This window comes from Marmota flaviventris, chromosome 10 (genome assembly GCF_047511675.1).
Source record: "Marmota flaviventris isolate mMarFla1 chromosome 10, mMarFla1.hap1, whole genome shotgun sequence".
Lineage (NCBI taxonomy): Eukaryota > Metazoa > Chordata > Mammalia > Rodentia > Sciuridae > Marmota > Marmota flaviventris.
The window spans coordinates 72,898,494-72,915,255 of NC_092507.1; the positions used below are offsets into that span (position 1 = coordinate 72,898,494).

The 16,762-nt window shown below is 35.5% G+C and overlaps 1 protein-coding gene across 1 annotated transcript in view; it reads left to right on the top strand.

The window, feature by feature from the left end:
* LOC114082669 (calcium-activated chloride channel regulator 4-like) overlaps positions 1-16,762 on the top strand; it is a 29,554-nt gene that overhangs the window by 2,359 nt on the left and 10,433 nt on the right. Inside the window, exons 2-8 of the mRNA XM_071618007.1 lie at positions 4,743-4,883; positions 5,028-5,175; positions 8,259-8,367; positions 9,004-9,181; positions 9,614-9,832; positions 11,850-12,077; positions 15,543-15,720. Coding sequence (XP_071474108.1) covers positions 4,743-4,883; positions 5,028-5,175; positions 8,259-8,367; positions 9,004-9,181; positions 9,614-9,832; positions 11,850-12,077; positions 15,543-15,720 — 1,201 coding nt within the window. The remainder of the gene's footprint in view (positions 1-4,742; positions 4,884-5,027; positions 5,176-8,258; positions 8,368-9,003; positions 9,182-9,613; positions 9,833-11,849; positions 12,078-15,542; positions 15,721-16,762) is intronic.

Here is a 16,762-nt window from a genome sequence, read left to right on the forward strand (position 1 = left end):
GACATTATCCTGAAAAGAATTATTAAATATAATGAAAAGGAAAGGTGAAAGTAAACAAACAGATCTGTTAACCACCTTTAAAAACAATCCTTAACAGCTGTTTACCTAATTTAAATTAAACCATTTAAATCACGTGAATAAAAAAAATAATAATAATTCGGATCCATTTTTTCATGAGCGCTCCTCATATAAGAAATATGGACATACGCACATACAGACATACAACACAAAACACAAGAGTGCACACAAACGTACAACACATAAGAAAATAGTAAAGGCCTTGTAGCTTTACCTGGGTGAAATCTCCATTGCAATGTTTAAAAACTCCTCAGTCAAAAAATAAAACTGATCAGAAAAACATTAACCTAGGTTTGTATGAGCTCAAAAAATTAAAATAGAACCTTATGATGTGGAAAATGCAATAATAAAATAGCTATTGAAAAAAGCATCCTGGTTGATCACTGTCGCAGATGTAAGAATGGCCAAGCTGGAGTTCTGGATATCAGCTGTTATGGATTTGAGTCAAATCATCTTCTTTTCGATCCATAGAAATTGTTTTAGTTAATCTCTCTGGAATCCAAATCGGCTGCTGTTCTCCCTGTGGAAAAACACAAACAGACACCCGACTCCAGACAATCACTGGGTCAGGACCTTTCCATTGTCCTGTTAGAATATCTTTCCAAAGTACTTTAGGCTTATGTACATTTTTTGGATACATGTGTCTTTCCGCAGCACTAAGTCCTGATGAATCCAAATTTTAATTTTAAATTTTAAAAGTTTAGAGTAAAAAGGGTTATCTTTTATATCTTTGGGGGATATATACCCCTTTCCAATTCCCTCTTTTTGCTTTAATAAGTATATGTCTGTATCTAATAGTTGTCTTAGCTTTTTGTATTTTCTATCTGAAATACCTTTACTTGACATTTTCAACCATTTTCTATCTTATTTCTATCTTCTAGTTTTTTTTTCTAAGGTTTGTATATTTACCCTTAGTTGCTTATTTTCCTCCTAGTTTTTTTTTCTTCCTATTTTGTGGGTTTAAAATTATTGTCTTCCTACATCTTTTTTATCTTCCTACATCTTTTCTATCTTTTTTCTTTTTAACTTTATATACTTCTGTCTTTAAAGTTTTTCACTTCAAATTTTTAATCTTCTTTATCTAAGTATCTTTTATCCTATTATCTTCCCATTTTTTTTATGTAATGCCTTTACGATTAACTAGGCTTCGAATGACGCAATCTTTCCTCCATCATGAAGGCATTTTAACCACCTTCAATTTAGCCTTTTAAAGCCTTTTGCAACTTACTTAGACATTTTACCACTTTTTACTTTACCACACAAAGATTTTCACTCATCTAGAAACATTTCTTTTTCTTTTAACCTTCCATATTAAAATATACTTCCACATCTTGAATCTTTTTATATCTCTTTTTTCTTTTTTCCGCCATGAATGTATCTCGACCACCTTCAATTTAACCTTTTAAAGCCTTTTAATTATCATCTATACTGTACTTTTAAATGTACTTTTTCACCACCTACAACTTCACTCTTTTAAACGAGGCTTAGATTCTGTTTAAATCGCTTTAATGTTAGTTTACATGGCTGCCCTTCAACCAAAGGCTTTTTTTTTTAAACTCCATTGAGAAGCTTTGTCTCAATCTGCCATGTACAAATATCTTTTTCTTCTTTCTTCCTTTCTCAAGCTTTTAAATTAAGTCTAGTTTCCTCAAAATCTTTTTAAATGGCATTTTACAACTTTTTACTTTACCACACAGAGATTATCTCATCTAGAAACATTTCTTTTTCTTTTAACCTTCCATATTAAAATATATTCCCACATCTTGAATCTTTTTATATCTCTTTTTTAACTGTTAACCCTTTTTATAAATTTACGTTCTGAAACAACTCTTATAAAATTTCTGATTTAGACAAATTACTCCACTTTAATAAGATGAAAGACTTTCATGTTTTTTATGATACTATAATGCAATATTAAACCTTTTTCCATTTACCAATTTATGAAAACACACATAATGTTTAAATATATTACCTTATGGAACTTAATAAGTAAAGAGTACTTGATTTCATATTTAGTGGTTGATATTTTAACACTTTAGCTTTGTAAATTAATCAGATGTCTGTAAAAACCAAGATCTTAGACAAGTGTAGTAAACAGAACTAGCCATCTCTTTCTTGTTGAAGAAAAATCCTTCTACAGGATACCATGATGGTCTCATTAATATACTTAATAACTCATCTTTAAAAAGCCATGGGCTACATTTTTGTATTGTATCAACATATGTCCTAACTGTTCTTGGTCTTACTGGGGTGCCTCTTTCCTCTAACAATTTTTCTTCCTCGGAGGCGAACAACTTCAAACCTTGAGTCAACCATTTTCCCCAGTTTGCCTGAGAAAGTTCTAGGAACAGGCAACTTGAAATAAAAACAAAATAAATCAAAACAGGAACACATTGTTTTTTTTGAAATGGTCACCCATTCTTTTGCTCTTCCTCAGGGACGAGCAATTTCACTTACCTCCAAGCTTCAGAAGTTCCCCGCACGGGACGCCAAATGCCGCAGTCTGGCTGGGCACAAATGCCGCAGTCTGGATGGGCACAAAATCACGAGCCACCACACACCTTGTAGATTCAAACAGCAATTCTTTATTCCCGAACTCACACCAGCCGTCTACAATCACGTTCTGGGGAAATCCACGTTCTCTGCCCAAATCCACCTCCACTGGGCTTCTGTCTCCCAAAAAATACTGTCTGAATCCAGTGAGAACTCAAGGGGAACTCAGGCAGCAGGATACGCCCTATTCCCAGCAGGAATAATCTTAAACCTTAAACCTGGAACCTAAACCGGGAACGCCCTAAACCCGATTATCTTAAACCGGGAACACCCTAATCCGCCTTGGTCCTTGAGCAAGGTCACCTACATTCAATGTCACTGCAACATGGAGTACGCTGGCAAGGAAATTGTCATACCTACTTGGCTAATGGCTCCCAGCAGCTCAGCCTGTATGAATGCTGTTGCAACACAGGAGTACAGGTATAAAGCTGTGGCAGGTGAGCAGTAATTGTGACAAGGACAGTGGTATTGTGGTAGAGATAGTTAGTATGTGTGATTCTGAACATGTTCTGAGGGTATCATGGACAATACTTCCTGATGATTTAGATGGGTGTGTGATAGGGGAAGGTAATAATCAAGACAGGACCTAAACTTTTGCGTAAACACTTGGAATGATTATATTCTCATCAATTGAGAAGGGTACAACTGTGAGTAAGGAAGTTTGGCAGTTTGGAGATCTGGAGTTAGTTTAAGGGTTTTGAAATTAAGATGCTTATTAGATATCCAAGTAGAGAAGACAAGAAACTGAATCTAGGATGACAATTTGTGTGTAGGTAAAAATTTAAGATTCATCAATCAGTGTGTGATGATTTGAATGCATGAGGTAAGTGCAAACAGAGAAGAGAAAGGCATCAAGACCCTGATTTTCCAGTTTCTCTGAACCATAAAAATCCCACATAATGCAGAGATTTGGGCTTACAGTGATGTGAGTTGTTTCGATCTATCTGACATCTACATATACTCATTCCTTATATTCAATTTCCACAACTGTGTTGGGATGTTCACTTTTGAAGCCTTCATTGGTGATTCTGTGGCTGCTATTTATTATTTATTCCTATAAATTCTGTTGCAACATAGAGGTCTTTGCTTATTGTACCCTTTGAATTCCAAAAAAGATAAATATTCCTTTTGCTAAAAAGTATGGGTTATAAGAGCAGATAGCACATCTAATTCTTAATGATAGTTTCTTAGTGTTCAGGGCTAATAGATCAATTGTAAACATTTCTGAACTCAGAAATCAATATTTGATAAAATGTTTTGTTGGAGTAAAGAGTGTCTTAACATGGTCTTTTATGAACACTAAAAGTGTAAATTCAATCCTTGCACACATGCCCAAGCCTAGATATCACAATATTTCTTGGTATTTCCTCAGCCCTCAACGAATTTCTTACATTTATAACTTATAATGGTATAAAATACTATCATTCACATTACACAGAAAGAGAAATCTGGGGTTCTGAAAAGATAGATGACTCTTCCCAGGTCATATAAAATAAACTCGGAATTGAAATCCTGCTCATGAGCTTTAAATGCTGATAGACCTGGGTTTTAGTTCTGGCTTGAATAAGAGGGCAAAAACCCACACCAAAATATTCTTTCCCAGACTGTTTTCCTGAGCTTGCATCCATTAAAGCTTTTCTTGACTCAGATTTTTAGTACTGATATCAAGCAGCTTTAGGGCTGCTTATGGACAGAGTACTTTCTAATTCATCTAATCTTTATGACAACCGTCAAAATAGGTGTGTAGCAGTGATTCATTGAAGAGGTGAGGAAACTGAACTTCAGAACATTATATAAATCAACCAAGATCTGTGAACCAGAAAGAACTAACGACCAGTACTGAGACAAAGAAAATTAACCCAAAGTTCATGTGTATATTCATATTAATCAGTTCCTCTAAACACCAACAAAAGCAATTGTCTTTTGGGGTAAGAGAACAGAAGACTGATAAGCCTTTCAATATGTAGGACAAAGCATTAGTTTGAGTTTGACAGGTTGCAGAATGGTGGGCAATCATCAGGCAAGTGCTTTTGTGTTGACAGGTACCAGGGGGAGATGTCAGAGATGAACTCTGCTCAGCAATACTCACATATTGTTTTTCTTTAAAATAGGACATGGTCACTACAGCATCTACCTACTTGTTTGAAGCCACACAGAAAAGATTTTTTTTCAAAAATGTTTCTATATTAATTCCTGAGAATTGGGAAGGAAGTCCTGAATACAAGAGGCCAAAACATGAGAGCTATGAACAAGTGAGTGTCAAAATCTTCTCTAACAAAAACAAAGTATATTTTCAGATGCTTCTCAGGTTTGCCACAACTTGTCTCAGAGTCTTTCTAATTAAATATTATCATTTCTGTTCTTCTTATTTTAATGATCTTTTGAAACATTCTCAGGCTGATGTTAGAGTTGCAGCACCAGCCCTCCCAGGCAGAGATGAACCCTACACCAGGCAGTTCACAGAATGTGGAGAGAAAGCAGAATACATTCATTTCACCCCTGACTTTGTACTGGGAAAAAAACAAAATGAATACGGACCATCAGGTATGAAATTTGGCTAAAACCACTCATTTTAAGTAAGCATTTCTGTTCCCAGTTTTAGTGGACAGATCTTGGAGCCAAAGTCTCTAGTTTCAAATCCTGGCTCCTCTGTTTTTTGTTGTTGTTGTTGTTGTTGTTGTTAGGTGTGATGTTAAACAAGTGACCCACCCTTTCTGTGCTTATTCCTGACAAAATGGTGACTAGATGAGTTTCTACCTTGTAGAATTTTTGTGAACCACAATCTAGAGAATCCATGTAAAGGTATACAATATAGTGTCAGTAATGTTTCAGAAATTTTGACACCAGAATTAATAAATGTTTTCTAAGGCATACTTTTTAGATTTCAGTTTTCTAGTTCTCCATATCTGTTAATCAATCACATGTAAGTTCCATAAAAACCAGATGGGGAACAAGCTGGAGAGAGCCATGATGCCAGTTACTGATCAAGAGAAAAAGTCATAGGCTATTATTTGCTGATATTATTATTTAAACTACTTGCTTATATCAAATGAAATTGTTTGTAGTTGATCATTTGGGCCTATTAAAATGGAAATTTCATCTAATTCAAAATAATGTTAAGATTATTTATTCAGATGAATGAAAGCAATTATTTTCCAGACAAAAATGAAAATCACTATTAAAGGAGATTCCAGTTCACATGTCACTATTCAGTAAAAACTTTCATGCAACCCCATACCCTATAATTGCCTCTCCCATTGCCTGTTCAGTGAAAGTTCATTAGTCTCTGTTTCTGCCAACACAGCCAGAGATAGTTATCAATACCTGGACCAATTTCTCTCTCCAACCTTGAAAGCTCCATCATCCCCTCCATCCCAATCTTACCTCTCTTCCACACATTATCCTGACAAAAATTGCTCTCCTTGGTTCCCCAAAATGTCACACCACCCTAAGTGCAATTTCTTTCTACCCTGACATGTCCAGCAAATCTAGTCACTTGAGCCACAAATACAAATAGCTCAATTCCCCATCCACTCTTATCCTTAACTTCCATCTCCTGCACTATATGCTCTTGTCTGTCTCTTTTTGGCTCCTGTTACCTGTTTCCCGACTGTTTAAGGAATACATAACACTAACTGGCATCATTACAAACACACAGTTTCTAAGCTCAGTTATGTTTTCAAATCTATTTAACATTATTCTTACTTGGTTCTTCTCAGTTACCTTTCTTATTTCCCATAGTAGCTATTTCAAAACTTCTACCATTTTTCTTAAGATCTCTAGTCACTCTCCTCATCTATTATCAGAGGCCCAGAGTGAGAAAACTGAAGCCACTACCTTTTTTGTTTTATAATCCAAATTCATGTCCACTTTTACCTCCTCTACCTATACTGGTCATAGAAAAGACTTCCAATTTTCCCCATCTCGGATCTTGATCCTTCATCATATCCCATAACTTAGACCTATTCTATTACTGACAGTCCCACCCTTCCTTTTAGACAGGAGTTTGTTATGTCATTTGATGTATGTATTTATAAAAAGAAAATTCACATTCTCCAAACCTTGCCCTAAAAACAACAGGCTTTTGGAAAAATAGGATGAAGAAGAGAGGCCTCAAAATCTACTTATTTTCATACCAACCACAATGGTAATATGGTATCTAGACAGATCATTGGGACCTACCAGGCAGCAACTCAGTATGGCTGGAGGATGCCCTAGCAGATATTAAAAGTACACATGTGTGTGTGTGTATATATATATATATATATATATATATATATATATATATATATATATACACATACATATACACACACACACACACACACAGTAAAATTTCTGTTAGAATTGAGAACAATGCAGGCTGAAATGACATGATTTCAATGGCAATAAAATCCTAAGTCAGAAGGGCTGGTTTTCAAGTGTGGATGGGAGATAGAGCAACCTGAGGAGGGCAGAAGGCTGCGGGTGGAACTTTCTAGAAGATAATCACAGATGAAGGGAATTTTAAATTTTCTTAGTAGAGGATAGTAAAGGTAGCAGAATACAACAGTTACTAATAGGGCATTATGTAAAAATGTGGATGTGTAACCGATGTGATTCTGCAATCTGTATTTGGGGTAAAATTGGGAGTTCATAACCAACTTGAATCTATTGTATGAAATATGATATGTCAATAGCTTTATAATGTTTTGAACAACCAATAAAAAAAATAAATTAATAAAAAAATAAAATAAAATTTACCAAAATCCTATAGTAGTACTTGATATGAGGGTTTTCCCCTCCACTGAAGGTTATAATTCCACTCCTACTAATCAGGTCTCATTTGCCCAGAAAATCATAAAATTTTAAATTTTAAAGATGATTGCATAAGCAATAACATAGAGATATTGTTAAAATCTAGACTTTGACTTAATAGGTTTAGTAGGTTTAGAGTGAGATTCTGCATTTCCAGCAAGCTCCCCAGTGATGTTGATGCTGCTGGTTCAGGACCATATTTTGAGGTCTATATTTTTCATTTTTTAGGTCCTTAATATTTTGAGGTCTTTATTTATTAAATACCCAATATTGCATTCAATGTATATAAATAAAAATAATAATTATTTTATATAATTAATGCTTACATATATCATAAATGTATCAGTTTATTTTGACACCCCCAAAATTCTCTGTGGTCTATAATACTGTTTCCCAGTCTCTTCATTACCACTCTCTTAAGAGATTTTTAGACAGATTTTCCTGATTATATCGAATGGTATCTTAATACAATAATTATTATATATCTGATTGTATTGTTGGTGGAGTTGAAGTTTAGAGAACCATAAATCATTATATTATGTAATGTCTTTTGCTCTCAAGCTACCAAACCCCAAATATTTGTCTACTTTGATGATAGCATATGCTCCATAAATGTTTCATTGATTTAACATGTTGTGGAATAAAAAGATAATATACTATTTAACAGTATAGTCATTTAATACCATGGGGTTTTTAGAAACAAAAATGTTAGGAGTTATGAATATCTTCAATCAAGATATATGTTGTAATGGAAAGATCTTCTTAAAATTTTTGAGATACAAAAATTTTCACCTGAATTATCATCATGCATTTGAAATAATTTCCTACAGGTAGATTGTTTGTCCATGAGTGGGCTCATCTCCGCTGGGGAGTGTTTGATGAGTACAACGAACAGAAGCCTTTCTACAGCGGCAAATCAAAGAAAATTGAAGCAACAAGGCATGGATATTTATATTCTCCTAATGACCTCAGGCTTTTAACTGTTTTTTTTTTTTTACTTCTTTCAAATCACAATTATTCATTTTTGTCTCAATGCAAATAATAGGCGCTATATTACAGAACTGCCTCTTTTTAGGGAAATTTATCTTAATGCAGTTGGTTTTCTATTTAAAATACACATAACTTTCATGGCAATTATTTGATTGGCATTTGGCATTTTGGTGTATTTTACACCTGTCTACCACAATGGCCAGAACTCATTTAGACTAAAATTGTACATTACATAGTTGGACTAACTACAAAATTGATCAAAATTATTTCTGTTTGTATAAAAGTAAACAAAGATGGTTAAGTACTTCTAAGTGTGGGCTGAATAAGAAACCAAATGCTCTAAGAAGCCAATTAGTAACTTCTTGGAAACTAATAGAGGTCATTTTAGAATGTCAATCTAGCATCATAGTTAATAAAAGACTGTCCTCTGGATTCTAAGATTAAGAAAACAAAGTGGTTGGGGAATCCACTTAAAATTGGGTGCCCAATCAATGATACATGTCCACCTGGGGAGAGGAACTTGTCACACAAGTGCAAACAGTAATAACTAAATTGCCTCAAAATTAACTGTCACATATTTTTCAGGTGTTCCACAGGTATCACTGGCAAAAATAGAGTTTATAAGTGTCAAGGAGGCAGTTGTATAACTAGATCATGCAGAACTAATTCTACAACAAAATTGTATGAAAAGGACTGTCAATTTTTCCCTAATAAAGTTCAAACAGAAAAAGCATCCATAATGTTCATGCAAAGCATTGATTCTGTAAGTATGCCAATCATGATTTTCAGAATTTATAATCAAAGGGCATTTCTAGTTTTATTCATTTTTATTTTTATTATTTTGTGGTGCTGGGTGTCAAACCCAAGGCCTTATGCATGTTAGATGAGCACTCTATCCATTGAACTACATTCCCTGCCCCACATACCCTATTTTAAATTATCTGTCCAGGTGAAGTAAGGCTTAAATATAATAACATAGAGTTCTTTGAACATTGGCTGGTGCATGGTAAGCACACAAAAAGTGTAATCTGTTATCACTATCACTATTGTGGTAAAATTACTTGATTCTCATTAATTACATTTTATTCAGTAAAAGTATATTTGCAGAACATATTTTAAATTTTTTCCAATTTTATACTTAGGCTTTTTTAGTACAGGGGATAACAAATTATTTTTCATTTTATTAATCTTTTAGGTGTTGGAGTTTTGTAATGCAGAAAACCATAACCAAGAAGCTCCAAGTTTACAAAACATTAAGTGCAATTTTAGAAGTACATGGGAGGTAATCAGCAATTCTGAGGATTTTAAAAACACTACACCCATGGCAGCACCACCTCCTCCACCTGTGTTCTCATTGTTGAGGATCAATGAAAGAATTCTGTGCTTAGTTCTTGATAAGTCTGGAAGCATGTCTGTAAGTTCATGGGTCCATTTTTTATGAAGGGTGGGAATGGAAATAATTGAATGCTAAGAACACACTGAACTCTACCTGTACCTGGGTTATTGTAAATCACATGGTGACATAAAATACCATCACTTCCTGTGATCATGAGATCAAGGTGTAGCAAAAAAATATTGTAGCAAAAGATGATATCAGCAGAGTTAAGAAGACCTAACCTAAGGATCTCCTTCTTTGTCCCACAGAAAATGGATGGTTACTAGGAGAAGATGTAGGACTTTAGTTGGAAAATTAAAACTAGACATTGAAATACAAAGTTGTTTTTAATTATGGTCCTTGTACTGAAAATGCTTAAGAGACATGCAGATAGAGTGGGTTAGCGGATGCTAAACCCCATTCCAGTTCAAGGAACAAAAACAATCAGCAGAATTCCTAACATGGCTTTCTCATATTTATACCAACTGTACAAGTGACCTCTTTATGCTTAAAGACACACACACACACACACACACACACACACACACACACGATATATAGCTAGATGCAGCCATTCATTCCATTATATTTTGGTGAATGGAAATCATTCTGTTAGGCTCATGTCCATGTCATTCAGATGTTCAGAGTCCAATACACAATTTTCTATCCCTTTTCTCACTACCTGAATGACTTATATTATTCTACAAAATTTGGGAGAGGCACTCACCCATAGATGGGCTAGGTTTATAACATGCTGTAGGTTCTTCTGATCCTAACACTGCCCTGTGCTTATGTCCATTACTATGCATTAAATGGAAACTACACATGTCTTTCCCAACTAGCCTGGGAGCTCTTCTAGGAAGTGGAAATTTATTTGATGCACCTTTTTATCCGATGGCCTAGAACAGAGTTTATCACGTAGGGACAGTCAATAAAAATTTGTTGAAATGTATGGACTACTAACAAGCAGATGCAATGTGATAAAGCACCCAGAGGATGACACATTTGAAGCAGAACAGAGCATGCATGCTGCAGGCCAGGAATAAAAACTTCAGCAAATAGGGAAAGGGTAGCTATTAAAAGGGCAGAGAAAGATACGATTAATGAGATGAACCACAGTAACACAGAGTTCCAGAGAAAGCAGCAAAATGCTATACAGCAACCCATAAAGTGAACAGTAAATGTCACTGAGGAAAGAAAATGCTCCTGATTGGCAGCTGAGGAGTCTTCCCGAGACAGGGTGTTGGCAGATCCAGGGTTAAAGGCAAAGTAAAGCAGCAAAGTGGTGGAGAGTACTCAAATATGGGGGTATAGAAGTTTTTCCCTGTAACTTGTTCAGGAAGTTCAGAGAGAAACTTGGTTGTGGTTGTGGAGAGGAACCCTCTGAGTGTGGTGAGGAGGGATGGAGAGGACAAATTATGAAGAAGTATACATCCTCAAAAACCCAATACCAGGAAGAGGGATGTGAGTCCTGAAGTGTTACCAAAGAACCAATTCAAATTAATCCATAGCTGGAGAAGTGGTGGGGAAGGTTAGGAGAAGAGGAAAGGAGGGAGGGAGGGACTGGGCTTCTCAGCATTTACTGCAGCTCAAGTAAGTTTTGCATTTTGGGAAGACTAATCCCCAGTAGTTGAACCATTTGAGTTCTGGGTGGAGGTCAAGATAGTCTGGTTGGATTGAGAGTTCTGGGATGTGATTTCATCCAAGGACAACAGGCACAGAGGCTCCCAGGAGGAATTAGAGAGGCTCTAAAATGTGTATCATCATTTGCAACTCAATCTCCTCCCTAGCTTCCACCTCTAACTTGGGTGGTTAGCAGCAGTAATCAGTTCAAGTTGAAAAATATGTGCTCCTTAATATACTGTATGTGTTCCATAACACACATAACCATATTTTTCAATTTTACAAATTAATAATTGCTTTCTTCAACAATACCAATTAATATTTATAGAAATTTCTTATCAGTAAGGTTTATCCACTCATTTTGTGTGATCTGCTATTATATTCCAGATGAAAACCACTTGTTGTTTTCTTGTCTTTTTTTTTTTTAATTCAGCTTTATAATCGCCTCAATCGAATGAATCAAGCAGCAAAATATTTCCTACTACAGACTGTTGAAAATGGATCCTGGGTAGGGATGGTTCACTTTGATAGTGCAGCCAGTGTTAAAAGTGAGCTAATCCAAATAAAAAGTGACAGCGAAAAAAACAAGCTCTTGGAGAGCTTACCTACTGTAGCTCTTGGAGGAACTTCCATCTGCTCTGGAATTGCAGCTGCATTTCAGGTAAAACACATATTTACAAATATGTATTTTTTCTTTTTTGTTAGTTTTTAGGACATTTTAATACAAAGTGCTTCTACACATGCTTTCTGCCTAATTTTAACATAATTTATCCTAAGAGGCACAGAATATACAAAAAAAAATTCAGTTCATTTTTAAATGAATCAGTGAATCAATGAATAAATATAGGGAAATAAATAAGTATAAAAATGTCATTACATTGTATGTCCAAGAAGGCCAGATATTTTGCTCTTGTTCGCATAGAAGAGTTGGTGAGAAATAAATGTCAGTTAAGTAAATAATAGTGTGTGGGCACAAAAGCCATCAACTTTGGGAGCAGTGAAGAAAATTACTTGGTGTGATTCCACTTTTGCCAGTTCTCCTTTTAGTTTATGTGGCATTCAGACAGGGCAAACTGATGCCTATCTATTAAGTAGGGACTATTAATCCTATCTAGTGTAAGCCATGTGAGTCAGGGCATGACCTTTCGCATCCGAGTACTGGCTCTGTTTATTAGCTTTGTAACCTTAGGCAAACTTCTTGGTCTCTATGGATTCCATATGCCTTATCTATACAATAGAGGACAGAGGAATGCCTACTCATAGGATTATTATGAAGATGATGTGAACTTATACAGTTATATACTTGGAATGATCTTTGCTGTATTATAGAGTAAATTTTATCCAAATGGTCATATTGAACACATCATTAATATCAACTGTCATTTTTCTTTTGTTTAGAAACCCTCCCTATCTCCTCACAGTCTATAAAATTAAGTCCAAATTCCTCAGTCTGAAGTTACTCCAAAGTCTCCTGAGGCTAAGATTACCCTCTTCTATTTTCCAGCCTTTTTCTCAGTTCTCCACTCCTGATGCTCTATGCCCCAAGAACTTAATGTGCACATTGCTCTCCAAGCCCCCTGTGTGCTAGCAGTCCCTGTACCTATCCACATGCAATTTCTCTACCTAAAATGCTTCCTTCTTTCCCATCTTGACATGTTAAAATTCTACTAGGTCTTCAAAATCCTCTCTCTTTTTAGCTTTTACTGCCCCTCCACCACCCTATAGAGTCTCTTTTATGAATTACATGGCCTTTTAAGTGTAGGTTTATAAAATGAAGACCTGCATCTAAATCTCAAATGCCACTATTAGCTTTGTGACACTAAACATGATTGACCTCTGAGTCCTTGAGTTCCTCCTTTGTAAAATGTGATAATGAAAGCCAGCACATAAGGTAGTTCATGTTTTCATTTATTCAACATGTATTTAATGTCTAGCTGGTATGGGCCAATCAAAGCTGCTTGTCTCTATCGTGTTTGCTGTGGTGTTTGCAAACAGATATTACCTCTAGGTGAATACAAACAGTAATGCACATTATGGAGACAGTGTTGCAAAATAACCTAGCAGTGTGCTATGATTCTGAGTAACTGGGAAAGGAGGGAATCACTTCAGAAAAAGAGCCGACTGAGGCCTTCCTTAAAAAGTGACATCTAAACTAAGACTTGAAAGATGAGAAGAAGCCAATGGTTTATGTCGAAAAAAGAGCACAAAGTTCCTTGGGAAGAGTTGGATAAAAACTGGATTATTCCAAGAAATGGTAAAAGCTGGTGGCACTGGAGAATAGCAAGTGAGGGGGTATGAAATGTGGTTGAAAAATTAAATGATGGCTAAGCATTCAAAACTTCAAAAATATATAAGAATTGTAATTTGTTTTAAGTACAACAGACAGCTACTAGGGCTTCTGCCAGAATCTGATTATCAATTTATGTTTTAGGAAGGTGATCTGGTTGCCCCACGTAAAACCAAGTGTAGGGAGCAAGAATGGTAATAGGCAGACAGTTCAGGAGATTGGGCTTCATAAATTACATACTGTGTAAAACATCAATGTTCAATAAATGGCAACTCTGTAATATGTCATCTCTCTTAAACTACAGAGTACTCTGTTATAGTATTTGTTGTATTTTTTCTTACTCATGTCTACATTTTCTCAGTCTCAAGACACAAAACTCAGTAGGGATTATTAAATTGAATTTAATTATTTCCATGAATGTAGGAACTATGTAGTTCCTACTGAATTTCCACACAGTGGCTGACCCATGGCAAGTGCTCAGTAAGTAATACAAAAGATGAAGATGTAGAGAACGATGTAGATGTAGAGAGATGAAGGATAGAGAACGCTACTTCATCTTTGGGTCTTTGTTTTGACTTTGTGTGGGGGATATGATTTTGGAATGCTGTACAGATGTCATAAGTGTATAAAAGTCTTCCTCTTCAGTTGATTTCAATGTATGTCAGAGAATATTTCCCATGTATTAAAATATATATAAGTTGTTTTGCCTCAAGCCACAGGCAAATTGTAATATGGGTGGTAATTTTTCCCCTGATACCAGTTCTATTAGGGATTTCTATATTCTCAAACTTTTTCTGTACACATGTCTCTACTCCTTGAGCAAAGAAGCCACTGATAATCTGACATTTTTTTCCCTTGCTGGCTGGACTCAGTTTTCCAAAATGGTGCTCAAAGAAGCCACTACTAATTAAAACTGACAGAGAAGTTGAAATAGAATTGCTCTCCCAGGCTAAGTTCTCTTTTTCCTCTACCACAACCATCTAGATTCAGAATTCTAAGGTTCAAACTGCTAGACTTGTAGGAAAGCAATTCAATTGCAAATAGAAATCAACAAATATAGTTCATGTTGTCTTTGAATACCACTAATATGGTTAGATCTGTGCCAGTTACTATTAAAAGTAAAATAAAGTTATACAAGATCCCTAGCTCTGCCATGCTTAGAATTTAACATATCTTTTAAAAAAATATGATAAGAGTTTTCTAATTTGAAATCAAGACTTTTATTTTGAGTGCACTCTTTTTTTTCATTTGTTCATTTCAGTTATATAAAATATTAGGGTTCTTTTTGACAAAATTATACAAGGATGATATATAATCTGCTCCTAATTAGTCCCCAGTATTTTCCTTTTTCCTCCCCCCTGTTCCCTTTAGTGAGGTAGATTCTTAATGCATTTATCTGAATATACAACAGACATTATACACTGAATTTTGTTGCAAGATAGTCCAGTCAAAGAAAGCAGTAAATATTACTTCCATATTACACAGTTAAATTTTAGGTGTCTGGTTGACTTTAATTTCCCAGGCTGAGACACCACTGCCATTTGGTCCAGGCAGCATTTTCCAATGTCAGATAGCTTTAGGTTTTAACTCTGAAATGCCAATTTAAAAATGGTATCAGAAGGTATTATATTTGAATAAATATTCTCTTCAATGGGCAGGGGTCAGGAGGCAGGAAAAGGTAATGTTTAAATTTCCCCAGGGATTGTTGATTTCTATGATTTTATAAGAAACTATCTCCTCTATTCTTCACACTATTGTTTATTCCTCTATTTTTTTTTCTAATTTCCCTTTGGTCTTTTGGATCTTGGATGGTAATTGTGTTCTGAATTATGCTTGCAGGTGATTCAAAAGCTAAACCCCCAAATAGATGGATCTGAAATAGTGCTGCTGACTGATGGGGAGGACAGAACTACAGGGAGCTGTGCTGATGCTGTGAAACAGAGTGGGGCCGTCATTCATTTAATTGCTTTGGGGCCAAATGCTGACTCTGCAGTAACAGAGATGAGCATTGAAACAGGTAAAACATGATCTGTACATTCTAGACCTTTAATACCAATGTATATAAAGAAGCTGACAATTCAACAACTTCTCTTGAGCACCTGGTTTTCAGGTGCTGGGCGAAGAGTTGAAAACCCCAGTCAAACCAGATGCAATCTGTGTTCTAACAGTACTCAGAATTCAGTTGTCTGGAGTGGGAAATGAAACTGCAAATCAGATCACATAAGATGATAACATTCCTTGACAACATGCGAAATATCAAAGAATAAATCTCTATGTGAGAAAAGAAAGCCATCAGTTCTCCCAAGGTTGTAGAGAATAAGGGCAAGGAGGTCTGAGCAACGAGGAGATTTCTTTGCTGGGCCTTGAACAAGGTGTTAAATTTCTCCAGGAAGGAAAAAGGGAAATAATCAGGCCATGAGCAAAAAAAAAATCATTGTGGAGTGACAATGTGAGGCAATCTATGGAAACAGTGGTATTCCTGCTGTGAGGTGCTTATTTGTGAAGCAGGCCGTGAGGTGGGAGGCCATGTTGGACAGAAGCTCAGCCAAAATATCCAAATAATAGATATTAACTATGGTAGCTGTTATTTTAGGCACACAGATGAATGATTCAGATTAAATGTTTCTAATGCCTTCTAAATAGCAGACAAAACATAATTCATGAGTACAAATTACCAAAATGGCTTTAATGTCACAAATATAAATGTGCTTGTAGTTGTACAGACTCATCATTTTAAAGTGTTTCTGTTTTGTTTTTGTTGTTTTGTTTTGTTTGAGACAGGGTCGCTTAAGTTGCCAATGCTGGCTTCAAATTTATAATTCTCCTGCATCAGCCTACCAAGTAGCTAGGATTACAGGCCTGAGTTGCCATGCCCATTCAAAGGGCTTTTATAGCAAATGTCTAATTTAAATATTTTCCAAGTAGTACTTTTTAAACTTGACTCCACTGCTTACTTTTCTTCTATCGACTGTCAATGATTGTCAGGGTACTGCAGCATCTTTCTAATATCTTTGTAATTTGTATATTATCATTCTAATTTGCTGTTTGATCTATACTTT